The 19551-nt window shown below is 48.1% G+C and overlaps 1 protein-coding gene across 10 annotated transcripts in view; it reads left to right on the top strand.

Moving 5' to 3' along the window:
- Positions 1-19551, top strand: part of MICAL2 (microtubule associated monooxygenase, calponin and LIM domain containing 2) — a 240721-nt gene that overhangs the window by 114085 nt on the left and 107085 nt on the right. For all 10 annotated transcript variants that reach the window (XM_061440774.1, XM_061440773.1, XM_061440772.1 and 7 more), the window contains exons 11-16: positions 760-886; positions 1950-2040; positions 3047-3194; positions 4220-4419; positions 4930-5036; positions 15749-15817. In XM_061440774.1, coding sequence (XP_061296758.1) covers positions 760-886; positions 1950-2040; positions 3047-3194; positions 4220-4419; positions 4930-5036; positions 15749-15817 — 742 coding nt within the window. The remainder of the gene's footprint in view (positions 1-759; positions 887-1949; positions 2041-3046; positions 3195-4219; positions 4420-4929; positions 5037-15748; positions 15818-19551) is intronic.

The following is a 19551-nucleotide window of genomic DNA, read 5'->3' as shown; positions in this document are numbered from 1 at the left end:
AGGCTGGATGAAATCTGGAGCCCCTACCCCGCTCTCTCTGCCTTCCCACATGTGGCCGATTTGACCTTCAGTATCCCCCTACCTCTGTCATGATCTACTTCCCTAGGGGCCAGGCTCTTAAGTCTTGGATGCCAAAGAGAAATCTTCATCTTTCAGGGCAGCCCTAAAGTTGGGGTTCTCAGCACTGCTGAGGAGCCAGAAGAGGTCTAGGGGAAGCTTCCATTGCAGCACTGAGTCCCACTCCGTGGAGGGTTGGGTGCTCTGACCTCCTAGGCCTCTTCCACTGCTGAGATCCTGAGCCTCCTCCCAGACCCCTGCTGTGGGCCACATGGCTGTGACAGCTGGTGGACTGGGAAAAGTCAGGGCTGGAGGGTGGCAACAGGCCTCTGCTGGTCTTGGGTGTGGAGACCTGTGGTCATGAGGGAGCAGCCACAGGAGGCTGAGTGGCAGTTATAGCAAAACCACAGGTCGCTGGGCTGCCAGCTGAGTCCCTGCCCTCTGCCCAGGGGAGGAGGCCAGCATCACCACCTCCCAGGCTCCCTCCTGCTTCCTCCCAACCCTGTTGACTCTCCCTTGCTTTATAAATCTCAGGAACCAGGAGGGCCAGGCGTTGCTGGGAAGGGTTATACAAGCACATCTAAGAAGTTCTTGAGAACAGGGGAAGCGGGGCGGGGGCCGGGGAGTGGTGGAGGGAAGGGGTGGGACCGAAGGCCCAAGGTTGCAAGAGCAATCTTTGACCCCAGCTCTGCCTCCCTCCAGAGAAAGTCTTTACCGACTGTTACCTCAAACGACCCCAGAGAACATCAACAAGAACTTTGAGCAGTACACATTAGACCCGGCGACACGATACCCAAACCTCAACTCAAACAACATCAAGCCGAATCAGGTAAGGCCTTGCCTGGAGTCCTGTCTGGGTCACTGTGCTCTGAGTGGTAGGAAGGGGTGGTCACCTAAAATCTTGGCACAGTCCTGGGACCGAGGTCACCAATGCCTCTTGGCCTAAAGGTGGGGCAGTTCCTCTCTCTAGGAAAGCCACAGGGTAGTCAGCATCTCTAGCCCACAGGAAAGAACTGGAACATGTAGGTGTGTGTCCACATATGTACACGTATTTACATGTTTGCTAGTCACTGAGCACACGCACTGCTGAGCATGAAGAGTGAAAAGTGTTAGTCACTCACTCATGTCCAACTCTTTGCGACCCCATGGACTGTAGCCGGCCAGGCTCCTTTGTCCGTGGGATTATCCAGGCAAGAATTCTGGATTGGGCAGCCATTCCCTTCTCCAGGGAATCTTCCTGACCCAGGGACTGAGCCCCAGTCTCTGCATTTGGACTTCCTAAGTGGCACTAGTGTTAAAGATCCCTCCTGCCGATTCAGGAGACACAAATGAGAGGTGCGTGTTTGATCCCTGGGTCGGGAATATCCCCTGGAAGAGGGCACGGCAACCCACTCCAATATTCTTGTCTGGAGAATCCCATGGACAGAGGAGCCTGGTGGGCTACAGTCCATGGGGTCACAAAGAGTCTGACATGACTGAAGCAACTTAGCACATGCACTCCTGAGCTGTGGGCAGATCCTTAATTGTCTGAGTCACCAGGGAAGCCCATTGCTGAGCATAGCTCTCTTGAATAATCTACTTGATTAAATATCAAGTCCTTTCCATCTGAGGTTCTAGAGTCTATTTTTTCTCTCTCTGACTTAGAGTCACACAAGCTCTGACTTCTTCAGTTAATAGCATAAAAATGGTGTGAATTTTAAAAATCAGCCAATTATCTATATTCACTCTTGACTTCCCCCACATTTGGGTGGATAACAGATTCATAGCTCTGTATCAGGTTGCTGGTTCCCTTGCCGAAGGTCGTGCCCTTCAGTGAGAGAGGAAAAGTCAGAGGCCCTGCGACTGGGATTTGGGGAAGAACTGGCAGACTGCTGTGTTCCCTCTCCCCCTAGGTGAAGCATTTGTACATTACTAAGGAGCTGCACCAGTATCCTCTTGAGAGGCTGGGCTCAGTGAGGAGATCCGTCGGCCTCTCCAGGCGAGGTAAGAGGGCCTCCTGGGACCCCAATGATCCAGTGACCTTGGCCAGGTGCCTCTCATCTCTGCCCTTCAGTTTCTTCACCTGTAAACCCAGGACAGGACAATACCAACCATAGTATCATGGGTTGAAGTAGAGGCAAGTGCTTGGTACATTAAAGTGAACTGGAATGACTTCCCTTGGACTTGCTTTTCTTCTCCTGTTTCCAGTCTGAGGAATCTTGACTCCTCAGTTAAATAACCAGCTCCACGTGCTTCGCTCTTTTACTGGTCTCCGGGGCCTGGCACAGCACTGGGCACAAGGCCGGCGCTCAGTGCAAAAGGAAAGGAGGGCTAAATGGCCAACTTCTCAGGGTCCATCCAGCTGTGCTCAGGTCACCATCCTGCTCAAAGAGGCACCAGTTGCCCAGACCTGTGTCCTGCCTGCCACTCCTCTCTGCCCTCCACATTCACACGCCCCACTGCTGCTGGCCCTTTGATAAACCATTTCACATAACATGGCAGCTTTTTCTAGATTCTTTGCCATGCCACAGTCCTTGTCTCTTCCCTGGAGACCTCCTTCTGTCTTAGACACTCTTCTAGAAGCAGTTCGTATGTACCTCCTCCATGACTCTCTTTGGTGAATTCCCTGGCACTGCCAGACTCTAGCAAACCTGCTCCCCTGGCACGGTTTCTCCATCACTGTCACCCACTAATGCGTCTGTCTTCCCCACAGGATAAATGTGCTATTGACAGAGTCCGTGTCTTCCTTACCCCTATGTTCCTGACCTCTAACCAGGACCTGGACAGAGTAGGGGTCTTAGGGACTCTTTATTGCAAGAGACCATGCTTCCTGTCCCAGCATCCTGATGCTCTCAATAGGACCCCCTCAGGGCTGTACCCGTGCCCACAGCCCCTCACTTCCATACTTTTCCTCCGGGTCCCCACCCATGGTGGCAGATGGAGGGGGTCCCCAGGGTAGCTGCTGAGATTTCTGCAAAGCATTTCACCACTATGTCTCCTCCTGCTGCAGAGTCAGACGTCAGGCCCAGCAAGCTCTTAACCTGGTGCCAGCAGCAGACCGAGGGCTACCAGCATGTCAATGTCACCGACCTGACCACGTCCTGGCGGAGTGGCCTGGCCCTGTGTGCCATCATCCACCGCTTCCGGCCTGACCTGATGTGAGTCTGGGGCCCCGTTGGACCTGGCAAGCTCCTCACTTCTCAAGGGGACCCTGGAGACAAGGGAGACCAGGGCTGTTCTACATGCAGAATCCTTGGTTCAGTATTCTCTTCGCATACTTTGGATTTGAGTTTTTTCTTCGGTTTGTTCTCTTCCCTTTACACTGGTTACTCTGCCTGCAGCTTGTCTGATCTGTGAGGAGCTAAAGTGGCTCAGATTCACGAATTGATTGCGCTTACATTCCAAACTCTCTTCTTTGGGGAAATTTGAGCATTTGCACCTTCAAGTTCTAGCCTCAAGAGAGGACTTAGAGGCAAGACTTAATTCTGGGGACCGGTTTGAGGTTTTACAGCCAAAAGAATTAGATTTGAGACCCAGATCTGTTAGCTGTATACTGTTGGGCAGGCCCCTTATCTTCTCTGAGTTTGCTTCTTCATCTATAAATTGGGAATAATAGCAAGGTCATTAGGAAGTTTGGATTATGTTTGTGGAAATGCTTTATGATGTCAAAAGCGCTATATGTCTATTCTGTTGTTTTAAAATAAACTGCAGTGTAACCTCATACCCATGAGCAAATTTGTCCAGAAGGCTGGATGGCAACCTAGTAAAGGTACCCAACTGGTACCTTTAAGAATGAAGTTGCCTCAAGAAGGGGACAGGGCTCTCGCTTGTTACTTTATATAACTTGATTCTTTTATTTACAAGAAGCTCGTATTAGTTTTGTAATTAAAAGGAAAGGAATATAAGGGAACTACTTAAAAATAAAATAGCTCATAGATTTTCCAATCATTTTCTTATGTTTTCAGCCCAGTGACATTCTCATGGCCCAGATCTAATTTGGTCCCTCCCTGAGTGAGAACGGGGTTTACTTCTTCTGGCTGAGCCCCGATAAGGGGTCGGGGGTGGTGGTGGAGGGATCCGAGCTGGAGCAGTGTCCCCTGCAGTGCTCCTTACGGCTGAGGTTGTTCAGCTCTTCATCCCTCTCCATCCTCTCCCTGAACTTCACTTCATTCTGATTCTCTAGCAACTTTGACTCTTTGAATGAAGACCACGCTGTGGAGAACAACCAGCTGGCATTTGACGTGGCGGAGCGTGAGTTTGGCATCGCCCCAGTGACCACAGGCAAAGAGATGGCATCGGCCCAGGAGCCTGACAAGCTCAGTATGGTCATGTACCTCTCCAAGTTCTACGAGCTCTTCCGGGGCACCCCTCTGAGGCCTGTGGGTAAGGACCTGCTTTCGGACGAGGCTTTCCCTTCCCCTGAGCCATCTCTGCTCTGCACCTACATCTCGCTGCTCTTCACACTGGTGGCCTCTGTTCTGGGGCTGACCCCTGACCTCCCTTTGCTTTTGAGCCTAAATAGGGGTGGACCCTGTGCCCGGGTTCTATTCCCCAGGAGAAGGAAATGGCAACCCACTCCAGTATTCTTGCCTGGGAAATACCACAAATGGGAGGAGCCTGGCAGGCTAGAGTCCATGGGGTCGCAAAGAGTCGGACACAACTGAGTGACTAACACTTTCTGTGCATACAAGTGGGTCCTGTGTGGCAGGTGTCACATGGCGCTGGTCTGCACCTGCCCTTGTCACTGGGAGTTCACTGACAGAGTGGCACAAGCTCCTACACAGGCCCTGGCAGCTTCAGCTGGGGGTGAGGGAGTTACTTTGGAGGGACTTTGTCTCAGTGACACCCCCTGGGAGCAGTGGCAGGATCCAAATCTGTCTTATTTCCTAACAGATTCTTGGCGTAAAAACTATGAAGAGAATGCCGACCTCGGCTTGGCCAAGTCATCCATTCCTCATCACTATCTCAACCTCACGTTTCCAAGGAAGAGGACTCCGCGAGTAAGTTTCAGTCTGGGGTTGTTTAATCTCTCTTTGCACGTGGATGGGGTGAGGGGAAGGGAAATGCCACGGGCTGGGTCTGTGCTGATAAATTACACAGATTGCACACTCATGGAAGACATGAGTAGGATTCAGTCAACTTCCCTTGCACCATTTAGCCAGCTTCAAAGCCTTCAGTGTGGTTATAGGAAGGGCAGGGTAGAGAGTGAAGAGGACATGCCAGTGAGTATTTTTTAAAGTAAAGCAAATTAGCTCTGCCTCCTAAGCAGGGAGAAGGAGATGATATCTCACTTTGCTAAGCAGTTTAGATCAGGAACATGATGGCCCTTTAGTAGCAGAGGTGGATGAAGAGGCTACATTTACACATTCTGTTCCATTCTTTTTTGTTTTAAATTCATTCATTCAACAAATGTCTATTGGGCCCTACTTCATGCCAACTTTAAAGCTGAAAGTTTTGTTAGTTTTTGAGGGGAACAGATATACAGAGATGATTAATAAGTGGGCCGTTGCCTTTAAGGAGTTCAGAGCCTAATAAAGAGGTTCCCAAACTTTCCTGACTCAGTGGCACCTTTCATGTCTTAGTCACTTTTTTCACACTGCTCCCAGATCAAAAGAAATACCTAAAAGTTTCATTTGTTAAGTATTTACATCCAAATATAATAACTTGGTAGGGGTGTTTTGCAAGGTATATGACAAGCATCACCATGCTTCCCTAGAAAATTTAAAACATCCTGCAGCTCCTCTGCGAATTCACTTTGGTCCCTTGGGCATGCCTTGGTACATAGTTTGGAAACCCACAGGCCTAGTGAGAAATTACAATTTTTAAAAAATTATTTTATTTTGGTTGTGCTGTGTCGTCATTACTACACGTGGACTTTCTCTAGGTGTGGAGAGTGGGGCTGAGGTGCTCTTTGTCGTGGTACTTGGGCTTCTCTTGTGGAGCGTGGGCCCCAGATCATGAGGACTCGGTAGCTGCGGAGCGCAGGCTTCGTTGCTCTGCAGCATGTGGAATCTTCCCAGACCAGGGATCGAACCTGCGTCTCCTACACTGGTAGGCAGACTCTTCTCCACTGTACCACCAGGGAGTCCAAGAAATTATAATTTTATATGAATGGCTACATATCCATGGAAGGTATAACACAAGTTGCTTTGATTGATGTGCCCATTTTATAGATAAAATGTGGAGACTCAGAGACATTAGGCTGTAAGGGTGCATGCTAAGCTTACCGTCCCCCTCGCCCTCACTCAGCAGAGGACTGCAGGCCTCGACACTCGTCTCCGTGTCTCTGGATCGTCGACAGGCTCTTAACTGCTGACCAGTCATGCCTTGTCCTGCCGGCCCCTCTGCCCAGGGTGGAGCTCGGGCCGTGTGGCCGCCTCTCTTTCCCTGGGCTGTGTGATCAGTGGTCACTTTCTCCACTACGGGCTGTGCTCCCTGGAATGTAGCAATGGTTGTGCTGACTTCAGGAGCAGGTACTTAGTCCTCTGCAGGCCCTGTCTGTAGGTGGGGACAAGTTGGGAGTCTGGGGAAGCAGGGTGAGCGGGTCAGCTCAGGTGTAGGCAGAGCAGCTGTACCCCAATGCTCCGTCCCCCTCTGCTCCCCGAGCTACCCCACTCAGAGGCTCTGCGGGAGGCACCGTAACCCACCATATGTCACACTGAGTGAAAGATGTTTTCTGGAGCCCAGTCATCAGCTTGTCCCAACCCAGCCCAGCCACTTTTCCTCTGATGACCAAGGGCCCCCACTTTGGGCTACTCCATCCTAGACAAGCCAGTGCCGTCTCTCAGGAAGCTCTCTGAGCCAGACACTTACCACTCTGCTCTGTTCACCCGATTTCTCCCACCACTTAGCCCACAACTGGGAACTGGAGAGGAATGTTTAAACCTTTCACTCACCACACCTCTGTTTACAGAGTGACCGAATTGAAACAGCCTGGCCAACTCTGGCTCAGGAGGTGGGAATGGTCAAAAGTCGGCCGTCAGCCAGGCTCTCTGAGGGCTTGCTGGAGCCTTGCTCCACTTTGCCCTGGCTCTGGGAGCAAATGCAGTGGGGATGCGTGGGCTCTGCCTGGCCCAGCCCTGGCTGGTTTTGGCCCATGTCCAGGGTGTGCTCCTTGGCTGTGCATGCATCTTGAGAGCAGTTGAAATCCACACATCTGATTCCCTCCCATGGCCCCATTTAACATCCGAAGTTTGTCCTGCTCCTCAGACAGGTAGGGAGGTCAGGTCATTGAAGTAAGTGCCTGGTGTGGGTATTTGTTGTCCCGCCCTTTCTCCTCAAACTGATTGAATGCTTCCTCTAGGGGGGTTGGTGGGTTTATAAGACCACTGAGTCACATTCTGCCCTGGTACTGAAACACCCCAGCATATACTGTCTGCCATTCAACTCCAGTGAATGGTCAGGCCACATGCAAAGTACCTTTTCCCCCTTTTATCTTGTGTCATAGGTCTGGATCCTCTTTTGGCTTGGAGATATCTGTTTGCAATGCTCTTTGGTCTTAACATGTCTCATGAGCAAAGGGTATTGAGTCCACTCCAGGTTGCCGCTGGACACACACAGGAGACTGAATACTGTACATACATGTGGGGCTCCCCCACAGTTACACCCAGATGTCAGTGCAATTAAACACACCGTCTTCACTGCCCTGGTACATATGTCCTACGGACTGGAGATGCAGGCTGGGCTGTTCTTGCGTGATTTTCTACACCAGGGCTCGAACACACGATCTGTATGTATAGGTGCATCTGTATTCCCCTCCCCCTCCCCATCCCTCCCTGCCTGTCCTCGCTCCTTACTAACTTCAGAGGAGCATCTTGATTCAGGGATTGAGCTGCCCACATTTGTTCACATGTGGTGTCTTAATCTGAAGTGGGCTCTCTGTTTCTCTCCTGAGCCAGGCTAACACTCTCTCTCCCTCCTGGTTTTTGATGTTGGTGTTAAAGTCTTCTTTCCTCCCTAATCTTGTTTTCCTGATAATATCCAAATTCCAGCAAAAGACAACAACTTTGGGCAAAATCAAAGGCTTTTTGCTCCATCCAGGAACTTATTTTAGAGAGAATGACTTTCCCATCCATTTCCTCTTCCCATGAGAAGAAGGCTGTACCTCTGGTGAGTGGTAACCAGCTGGGGCTGGTTATCTCTGAAGACTGGATGGCCCATGCCTGGGGAGAAGGAGAAGAGTAGGGGATTCTGTTTTCTCCTAAAAGGCCCTTGGTCTACTTCTGCAGATCTGCCTCTGCCCCGATCAGCATCTAGCAGCCTAGTGGTGTGGGACAGTTCCTGGAGACCCAGAGCTCTTGTCACCATGCTCACACATATGTGTGCACACATATGTGGTCTCTGTCCTTCTGTGTGTGCATGTGGGCATGTACACACACTTGTCACCATACTCACAGGTGAAATCTGAACACATGTATGTGATCTCTATCCTGTGTGTGCATGTGGGTGTGTGTATATACGTGCACACACTACCTGTCTATGCTTTTCTCATTTGACCCCACATAGGTAATGCCTGGATTTATGGCCTCTTCAATCACAGTATATACGACAGACATAGTCAAGGTGTTTGGTCTTTGTTTTCCCCATTCTGAACCCATTCCTTGAGGGACAAAACAACACAGAGCTTGTCATTTGTCCCTGGAAATCCCATCCTAGAAGCCAGGTCAGTGGTCCCAGGATTTCTCCTGGTCTGCTGGCTGATTCTGACCCGGGTCCTCCTCTACTGCTGGTCCCTGGTAGAGTAGGGTTCACAAAGCATGACTCAGATCAGTGTCTGGTCTGAGCCGGGGGTGGGAGGGGCCCTTTTGGCCCTTATCCTTGACCCTCCTCCACAGACACTTTCCAAAGATTCAGGGGCCATTATGTAAGAAAGTCCCTCCTCCATCCGCCCATTCATTCAACCAAGACTTACTAAGTCCCCATTTTATGCCAAGTTCTCATTGCTGGGGCACAGCAAGGAACAAGAGGGCCAAGGTCCCTGCCAGAAGGAGCTGACCTTCCAGTGCAACTTCCTAAGTTCCTTTCACTCCCCTTCTCCAGCTGTGCTCACAGAACCACCCACCCAGCAGCCAAACTCCCACTAGGTTTTTCACACTTCTCGGTTCAGAGACTTGAAGACGGCTTAGGGAGTCAAGAGCCCTGGGTCCTAATGCTGCCCTGCTTGGCCAGTGTAGGCCTTGAGCAGTGTGGTCACCCGCACACCACCCTGGGCACCCGTGGTCTGCAGGTCTCTGTGGACAGTGATCACTCCTGTCCTCTGTGTTACCATAGCCTGGCATTCGGCACTGACTTAATAGAATGAGGATGCACTTTAAAGCCAGGCCGACAACTACATATTTTGGTCTGCTGGTGATTCAGCACATGTTTGAACCTCTCTAAGTTTCTTTGCTTGGGTGCAAAATGTGACATAGTAACAAACATTGCATTGCTGTGAAGACAAGTGTTGAACCAGTGTGAGCTGCAGATCTGATCTCCTTCTCTGGCACATACAAAGGGCTTTGTACATGATGGTCCCCAACCTGTCCTTTAGGAGTACTGACTAAGCAAAGATGCTCATTTTCTGAAAAGGGTAGAACTAGCTGGGTTGACCGCTGGCTTGTATACTGTAACCGTGACGAATCCAGCATCGTACAGTGCACAAGCAGTGCTGTAGACAGCTCATTTGCTCTTGTTAGGTTTGAGGAAGTCAAGGGACATATTCTTATCCCAACTTTAGAGATGGGGAAACTTGGTCTTAGGGAGGTTATACTGTGACGCCATCAGTTCAGTTCAGTTGCTCAGTCGTGTCCGAATCTTTGTGACCCCATGAATTGCAGCACACCAGGCCTCCCTGTCCATCACCAACTCCCGGTGTTCACTCAGACTCATGTGCATCGAGTTGGTGATGCCATCCAGCCATCTCATCCTCTGTCATCCCCTTCTCCTTCTTCCCCCAATCCCTCCCAGCATCAGGGTCTTTTCCAATGAGTCAACTCTTTGCATGAGGTGGCCAAAGTATTGGAGTTTCAGCTTCAGCATCAGTCCTTCCAATGAATAGCCAGGACTGATCTCCTTTAGGATAGACTGGTTGGATCTCCTTGCAGTCCAAGGGACTCTCAAGAGTCTTCTCCAACACCACAGTTCAAAAGCATCAGTTCTTCGGCGCTCAGCTTTCTTCACAGTCCAACTCTCACATCCATACATGACCACTGGAAAAACCATAGCCTTGACTAGACGGACCTTTGTTGGCAAAGTAATGTCTCTGCTTTTCAATATGCTATCTAGGTTGTTCATAACTTTCCTTCCAAGGAGTAAGCGTCTTTTAATTTCATGGCTGCAGTCACCATCTGCAGTGATTTTGGAACCCCCAAAAATAAAGTCTGACACTGTTTCCACTGTTTCCCCATCCATTTCCCATGAAGTGATGGGACCAGATGCCATGATCTTAGTTTTCTGAATGTTGAGCTTTAAGCCAACTTTTTCACTCTCCTCTCCTCTCATCAAGAGGCTTTTTAGTTCCTCTTCACTTTCTGCCATAAGGGTGGTGTCATCTGCATATCTGAGGTTATTAATATTTCTCCCAGCAATCTTGATTCCAGCTTGTGTTTCTTCTAGCCCAGTGTTTCTCATGATGTACTCTGCATATAAGTTAAATAATCAGGGTGACAATATACAGCCTTGACGTACTCCTTTTCCTATTTGGAACCAGTCTGTTGTTCCATGTCCAGTTCTAACTGTTGTTTCCTGACCTGCATATAGAGGCAGGTCAGGTGGTCTGGTATTCCCATCTCTTGAAGAATTTTCCACAGTTTATTGTGGTCCACACAGTCAAAGGCTTTGGCATAGTCAATAAAGCAGAAATAGATGTTTTTCTGGAACTCTCTTGCTTTTTCCATGATCCAGCGGATGTTGGCAATTTGATCACTGGGTCCTCTGCCTTTTCTAAAACCAGCTTGAACGGCTGGAAGTTCATGGTTCACGTATTGCTGAAGCCTGGCCTGGAGAATTTTGAGCATTACTTTAATAGCGTGTGAGATGAGTGCAATTGTGCGGTAGTTTGAGCATTCTTTGGCATTGCCTTTCTTTGCGATTGGAATGAGAACTGACCTTTTCCAGTCCTGTGGCCATTGCTGAGTTTTCCAAATTAGCTGACATATTGAGTGCAGCACTTTCACAGCATCATCTTTCAGGATTTGAAATAGCTCTACTGGAATTCCATCACCTCCAATAGCTTTGTTCGTAGTGATGCTTTCTAAGGCCCACTTGACTTCACATTCCAGTATGTCTGGCTCTAGGTCAGTGATCACACCATCATGATTATCTGGGTCGTGAAGCTCTTTTTTGTACAGTTCTGTGTATTCTTGCCACCTCTTCTTAATATCTTCTGCTTCTGTTAGGTCCATACCATTTCTGTCCTTTATTGAGCCTGTCTTTGCATGAAATGTTCCCTTGGGATCTCTAATTTTCTTGAAGAGATCTCTAGTCTTTCCCATTCTGTTGTTTTCCTCAATTTCTTTGCATTGATCACTAAGGAAGGCTTTCTTATCTCCCCTTGCTATTCTTTGGAACTCTGCATTCAGATGCTTATATCTTTCCTTTTCTCCTTTGCTTTTCGCTTCTCTTCTTTTCACAGCTATTTGTAAGGCCTCCTCAGACCGCCATTTTGCTTTTTTGCATTTCTTTTCCATGGGGATGGTCTTGATCCCTGTCTCCTGTACAGTGTCACAAACCTCCGTTCATAGTTCATCAGACACTCTGTCTATCAGATCTAGTCCCTTAAGTCTGTTTCTCACTTCTACTGTATAATCATAAGGGATTTGATTTAGGTCATACCTGAATGATCTAGTGGTTTCCCCACTTTCTTCAATTTAAGTCTGAATTTGGCAATAAGGAGTTCATAATCTGAGGCACAGTCAGCTCCTGGTCTTGTTTTTGCTGACTGTATAGAGCTTCTCCATCTTTGGCTGCAAAGAATATAATCAATGTGATTTCAGTGTTGACCATCTGGTGATGTCCATGTGTAGAGTTTTCTCTTGTGTTGTTGGAAGAGCGTGTTTGCTATGACCAGTGCATTCTCTTGGCAAAACTCTATTAGTCTTTGCCCTGCTTCATTCCGTATTCCAAGGCCAAATTTGCCTGTTACTCCAGGCATTTCTTGACTTCCTACTTTTGCATTCCAGTCCCCTATAATGAAAAGGACATCTTTTGGGGGTGTTAGTTCTAAAAGGTCTTGTAGGTCTTCATAGAACTGTTCAACTTCAGCTTCTTCAGCATTACTGGTTGGGGCATAGACTTAGATTCCTGTGATATTGAATGGTTTGCCTTGGAAACGAACGGAGATCATTCTGTCGTTTTTGAGACTGCATCCAAGTACTGCATTTCGGACTCTTTTGTTGACCATGATGCCATATGGGTGGGTAAATGTCAAGGCCAGACTAGAATTCAGATTTTCTAATTCTATGAATAGCACTGACCTATCTTCAAATGTCTGACACTTATAGAGCACTACATAGAAGAAGTGTCTTATATACATGATTGTATTCGTCCTTACAATAGCTTATTTATGACAGAGACAGTATAGGATCCTAGAGGTGAGGAAACTAAAGTCAGAAAAGTTGGGTGATTTTTCTAAGCTCGCTTAGCTGGAAAGTAATTCACGTCAGAACTTGAACCCATGGCTCCTTGCTGCTCTGCCACAGAAGGAGGAGCTCTCTTGCCAGTATCACTGGCCATCTTTCTAAATATCATGGTGGCCACTGTTCTCTCAGTCAGGCCACTGCATACAATGACCAGTCTCTTTCTATGACCTTGGTCTGAATTTCTCCAGGGTTTGGGTTCATCAGCTAACTAAATATAAAGTTGGTTTGTTTGGGGCTAAAATCAACTTAAGTCAAGTAGTATGGGAACAAGAATATTTTGTGCTGATCAAATAAATGATAAGCTTGGTAGATATATGTATGTTTTTTAAAATGGAGATCACCAAGTAGTTTAATAAATGTCTTTTGATGTAGAGACTCTTTCAAATCATTGGGAAATCATGATAAGAAGGTGTCTTAGGGTAAAGGACAGGAGAAATTTATGGGAAAAGGAAGCGAGTTATTTGTTTAATCTCATGCTGCCTCTGGGCACAATAACCACTTTCTTCCTCCTTGTACCCCAGTTCTCTATGGTGAAAAATAGAGTTCAAGGAGGGGCATATGGAGGCATTTTTTTGGCTCCCAGATAGAGGTGTACAGATAAGAAAAATTAGAAAGAAGTCCAGGTTTGTGTTTCCTCAAGCTTTGTGTTTTAACTTAGCTCTTGGTTGAGCGTAAGTGCTTTCCTGATAAATCCGTATGGAAGAGCAGAGACCCTTGGGGTCTGTGTGTGGCTAACCTTTCCATATAGACTGCATTTTATTGTCCTGTGGGTCAGGCTGAATCAGAGGAACTGATGTTGCCCCCACCCACTTCCTGTCTCCCCGCAAAGGATCTGGGGGTCTTCTTAGGTCCTGCTGCTGGTACACTCCCCCCAGGAATGTTTTCTGTGCATCTGCCACTGATGTAGAGTATGGATCCAAGCAGGCTCTGATTGTTGGACCAATCACACCCAGAGAGTAAGATATGTTGCTCTTTGAGGGAAAAACCAAGTCCTCATTAAAGGTGGAAACAAGAAGAACAGCAGAAAACTCTAGGATGATGCCTGGAGTGTTCTTGTGGGGAGGACACCCTGTACTTTCACAGGCTTGTCTCGGGGCCAGTGCAGCACTCACAGGCTGTGGAGCCGGGCGCCTAAACTGCCTAGGCCTCTAGAACCCGACGCTGTAAATAAGGTCATCTGTTTCTCTTGGTGTTTGCCCAAACATTTGGGTTGAAATTATTTCCATTCACAGAAAAATGATTTGTTAGAAGCTGAGGGAAATGTTGAAGGGAAGGTGAGGCCCTTTGATCTGTTGTTTTGTGCTGCCTGAGCAAGGGAAGGGTCACATTTTTGAACAAATATCAATGACTAAACTGCGGTTGATCTTGTTTTAAAATGTTTTTAAGTTGCTGGTAAATAGGAGGAGGGGCAGAAGTGGTGGGGAGTGTAAGAGCAGGGGGAGCAGGTGCTTGCCTGTGAGAGCAAGTGGGCACAGACTGGACTGTGTGCTGAGGGCTCTGATGATTCCTGTTGATTTACAACGTCCGGGAGGTAAAGGGTCCTCTGGGATGGGGCAAGGTGAGGACGTGTGGTGCTGGTTGGGCTGCAGCCTGGGTTTGAGGGGAAGGAGAGGCCAGCCGTTCCAGCTGCATCCAGTGTGAACAGAGGCTGGGATTTAATCTGGCCTTCTCTGATGGCTCAGACAATAAAGAATCCACCTGCCAATGCAGGAGATGTAAGAGACGAGGGTTTGACCCCTGGGTCAGGAAGATCCCCTGGAGAAGGAAACAGCAACCCACTCCAGTATTCTTGCCTGGGAAATCCCATGGACAGAAGAGCCTGGTGGGCTACAGTCCAGGGGTAACACACTTTTCACACTTTGTTATGTGAGGGCCCCGCTGAGGGGGTCGGAGTCTCCCATGGGGAGGGAGGCCTTGTCAGTGGGGATGGCTCCATGGTCCTCAGTGGGCTGGCCATATGGGGAAGGTCCCAGATGGAGGTCTAACCCCAGTGTCAAGGAGAGTGTTGGGGGTGAAGGGAGGCACTAAATCCAGCCTGCAGCCCCATCCCAGCTCGTAGCATCAGCTCAACTTGTGCAATCCCACTGCTCCCCTTAAGTAGAAAAGCCAGACCACAGGTGTGCCCTTGGGTGGCCCTTGCAGGCATCATGCATTGGGCTGAGGTAGAAGGGGGTCTCTGGATTTAAATGTCCAGATCTGGGAAGCAGAGAGTCAACTGTAAGGGGTTATCAATAGGACAGCCATGCAATTTGTTGTCTAAACCAGGGTACTTTTGAGAATGAAGGACTTCCCTCGTGGTCAATGGTTAAGACTTTGACTTCTAGTGCCGGGGGCCAGGTTTGATCCCTGCTTGGGGAGCCAAGATCCCGTATGCCTCGCAGCCAAAAAAACCAAAGCATAGAACAGATGCAATATTGTAACGAATTCAATAAAGACTTTTTAAATGGTCCATAACCAAAAAAAAAAAAAAAAATCTTAAAAAAAAAAGTGGGCATTATTTCTAATTATGCCTGGGGGGGAAAGCAATACATCAAAATGTCCTGGGAAAACTGAGCTATATGGTCACCATAGTTTTCATGCCGTATCTGATGCTGCTTTGAAGTTAACACAATATCATTTACCTGTAGCTGCAGTGGGACTGAATGGCAGAAGTAATTTGCCATCAATTTCCTGGACAGCTGATCTGAGTCCTGAGAATCCATGCCTGTGAGGGGAGCCAGTGGCACCTCTTCATAGGAGGTGATATCCTCAGGGCAGCATCAGCAGGCCTGGCTCTGATGGCTCTGAGTCCAAGGTCACTGACAAGGAGACAATCCCTGCCTGTGTCACAGGGATTCTTTGTGCTTTGGGATGTTTCGGCATGATTTGGGGATCTGTATTCCCACCCTCTTCTGACAGAACCCCTGGCTCCAGAGACGGAGTGAGGCTCCCTCCACTGTGCCTGAGCAGAGCTGAGAGCATTTGTCACGGTGCGGGGTAATGTCAACCCGTCTGTCCCTGGGCTGGCAGCTGCTGTGGGCAGGGTCACATCCCCAGTGCTGGCACCGCAGCCCTTGACCAGCCCTGAGCTCACCATGCTTTCTTGGCCATCACAGGTGGACAGTCGAACCGAAGAGAATGACATGAACAAGCGGAGGCGGAAGGGCTTCAACAACCTGCACGAGGTTCGTGTGCTCACTGTTGGTTTACACAGAGGCCTGTTTCCTGACAGCCGGTGGCCACAGCCCAGCGCCTGACCGAGGCAGTCGCCCTGCCCTTCTTGCTTTCCTCTCATGAACTGCTGGGTTCCAAGCTTAGCTTGATGGGAAAACAGTCGGGTCTGGTCACTAGCTATGTCACTCTCCCAGAGTGTGGCTCATGTTTGAGCCACAGATGATGCATTTGAAATGTAGGACATTTTGCAGAATTTTCAAAGATTAAATAGTAGGCATAGGAGGAACATATCTCAACATAATAACGGCCATATACAACAAACCCAGAGCAAACACTATTCTCAATGGTGAAAAACTGAAAGCATTTCCTCTAAAATCAGGAAACAAGGCAAAGGTGCCCACTCTCACCACGATTATTCAGCATAGTTTTAGAAGTCCTAGCCATGGCAATCAGAGAAGAAAAAGAAATTAAAGGAGTCCAGGTTGGAAAAGAAGTAAGATTCTCAGTCTACAGATGACGAGATTCTCTACATGCCAGAGTCAAGATTGCATGCGTGCAAAGTCGCTTCAGTCATGTCCAACTCTATGCGACCCCATAGACGGCAGCCCACCAGGGTCCTCCGTCCACAGGATTCTCCAGGCAAGAATACTGGAGTGGGTTGCCATGTCCTTGGTTTAATTTAATCTTAAAGATTAAATAAGAGGATGTGTAAGCAGGTATGCATGCACATACCATGCCAGTCATGGTCTCTGGCACCTAGGTTAATCACGATATAATCACTATTAATAGTAAGTAGTAAAGAGGCACAAGCAGTCCCACTGTTCTCCCAGTCCTCATTTCTACTTTTTGTGTTTTCTGTACCATTAGTCTTTAAGGCGAATGTCCCAGTACCCACGGGTGCCACCTTCTGGTGAAAGAAGAAAGTTACAGGCTACTTTGTCAAAGCCAAAGTAGCCTTTACTTTGTCAGACGGTAAAGAGTCTGCCTGTAGTGTGGGAGACCCGGGTTCAATCCCTGGGTTGGGAAGATCCCCTAGAGAAGGAAATGGCAACCCACTCCAGTACTCTTGCCTGGAAAATTCCATGGACTGAGGAGCCTGGTAGGCTACAGTCCATGGGGTCACAAAGAGTCGGACACGACTGAGCGACTTCACTTTCACTTGTCAAAGCCAAGCATGAGTCTCTCTCCTGCTACTGAAAAATTGATCAGAAGAAAAAGCTTACCGGTTCTTGCTTCTCCAGGCAGCTCTTTAAAGAGACCTGAGATATATACCTCATTCCAAGTGAAAGAAAGTGAAAGCTGCTCAGTCATGTATGTCCAACTCTTTGCGACCCCATGGACTATACAGTCCATGAAATTCTCCAGGCCAGAATACTGGAGTGGGTAGCCTTTCCTTTCTTCAGTGGCTCTTCCCAACCCAGGGATCGAAATCAAGTCTCCCACATTGCAGGCGGATTCTTTACCAGCTGAGTCACAAGTGGAGCCCAAGAATACTGGAGTGGGTAGCCTATCCCTTCTTCAGCAGATCTTCCCGACCCAGGAATCAAACCAGGGTCTCCTGCATTGCAGGCAGATTCTTTACCAACCGAGCTATCAGGGAAGCCCCACACCTCATTCCAAAGAACCACTCTAATCCCACAAAAGCAGGCTAGATACTGTCTGTGAATTGTAAGAATACCAGCTTTAGCTAGCCTACTGGCTGATACCAAAACAATGACTAAAAGGCACAAGGGATAATTTGTAGGATACATTCGTACTTGATTTATAGGACTTAGGAGAAAAGTTCTGTTACTTATATGATTGAGAGCTGTTGCTCTTGGGTCTGGTGTGAGCAGGAAGCCAGCTGAGAGGATGAAGCCATGGCTGAGAAACATCCCATTCTCTAGTTCCGGGGCACTGCCTCAGCTCTAAGCGCCTGTGATTTGCTCCCGCCTCCTCCTAAGAAGCTTCCCTTGGATACACTTTGTCCCGGGGGAGAAGTCTTCTCCCACCTTTCATCTGTGCCTTATTTGAGGGGGTGTTTGTACTGTTTCTGTCGCTGGCAGCACAGGAGTCAGTGTGGGAAGAAATCTGGTCACACCTGCCTCTTCTGAAATGGCTCTATTTTCTTGGCCAGCTGTTTGCTTAAGTGAGATTTAACCAAGCAATAATTTCCTCTAAATTCTTACTACGCGAAGTGTGAGGCAAGAACCAGGGCAGCAGTATCACCTGGAAGCTGGTTAAAAATACAGACTCTCAGGGCCCACCCCAGACCCACTGAATCCAAATCTGGTTTTGAAGTGATTCATGAGCACATGAATGTCTGCAAAGGGCCAGTCTGCATGACCCACTGTCCTGGCCTACTTTGGGCTGTACAAACAGTGACCAGCCTAATAAACTTGCCCTATTCACACTCAAGACTGGATTGCTATGCAGAGTTGCAGTTCCCGCTTTGAAGTGAGGAGTGACTCTTTGATTTGTATTTGTCCAACTCTTCAGAGTGGCTGTGCATACCAGGTTTCCCATGGGGCTGCTACACTTAGGGAATCTTAAAAAAAAAAAAAAAACCCAAAACAATTGACTATAGCTTATTTCTTCTCATGAATTTCTTCTAAGTGAACATATCTTTGTTTTGAGAACATCTGTTCCTGTAAGGGAGACGCATTGTTTCCTTGGGAAAACTGACTGCCCTCTTGACATGACAAAGCCATTTGTATTTCTGAGGCTGATGGGAGCAGATGTATGGTACCAGGGAACAGACATTTACTGGACAGCAATCAGTTTCAATGTTTTATTTTTAGCAGATGAGCTAAGAAAATCTTACATGGAATTCCATTTTATAAAGCAGCATAACCAAGCAGTCAAGGTCAGCCTCTAAACAGTCACAAGTCATGTTGATATCATGTATCTCAAAACAAAGCAATGAGAAGGACCCCTCACCTCTGTGACATCCTTCTTCAAAATCCCTAACTCTAGTCTAATCATGAGCAACCATCAGACCTTCCCAGATGGAGGGACTTTGTACAAAATAGCTGACCTGTGTCCTTCACAGCTGTCAAGGTCATGAAAGACAGAGAAAGATGGAGAAAGTGTTTCAGATGGGAGGAGGTGGAGGAGGCATGATGATTAAATGCAGTGTGGGATGCTGGATTGCATCCTGGAACCTAAAAGGACATCCGTGGGAAACTGGTGCAGTCTGAATCAAGTCCATAGTTCTGTTAATGGTATCATGCCAGTGTGAATTTCTAGGGTTTGATAACAGTGCCATGATTATTCCATATGTTAATGTTAAGTGCAGCTGCATCTGTGGTATGCAGGAGCTATCTGTGCTGTCTTTGTAACTTTTCAGTCAGTCTAAAATTATTTCAAAATTAAACTTTTTTTAAAAAAAAGATAGAAACAACAGGGCAGAACTGGTTGCCATCAGGCTTGGGGTGCAGAGGAGAGGGGAAGCTCGGCGCCTGTGCCTTGCCCCACCGACACCCCCTCTTGCTTCATTCATCCCCACTACTCTTCACCTCCTATCAGCCACGTGATGGGTTTGCAAACTGTTCTTTTCATCATTTCATTATTTTATTTTTGCAACAGTTACGTGAGGGTGGGTTACTGCTCCCATTTTACAAATGAGGAAACGTCAGAGAAGTCAGAATTCAAACACTGTCTGGCTCCCAAGCCTGGCTGTGCCCACCTTTGGGGAACCATGTCCCACCTTTGAGCATTGTCTCCATTGGGCGTTGCCTGCTCTGTCTGCCTCACTTTCTCAGGC

Source organism: Bos javanicus, chromosome 15, assembly GCF_032452875.1.
Source record: "Bos javanicus breed banteng chromosome 15, ARS-OSU_banteng_1.0, whole genome shotgun sequence".
NCBI classification, from domain to species: domain Eukaryota; kingdom Metazoa; phylum Chordata; class Mammalia; order Artiodactyla; family Bovidae; genus Bos; species Bos javanicus.
This window is presented reverse-complemented; position numbering and strand designations above follow the sequence as displayed.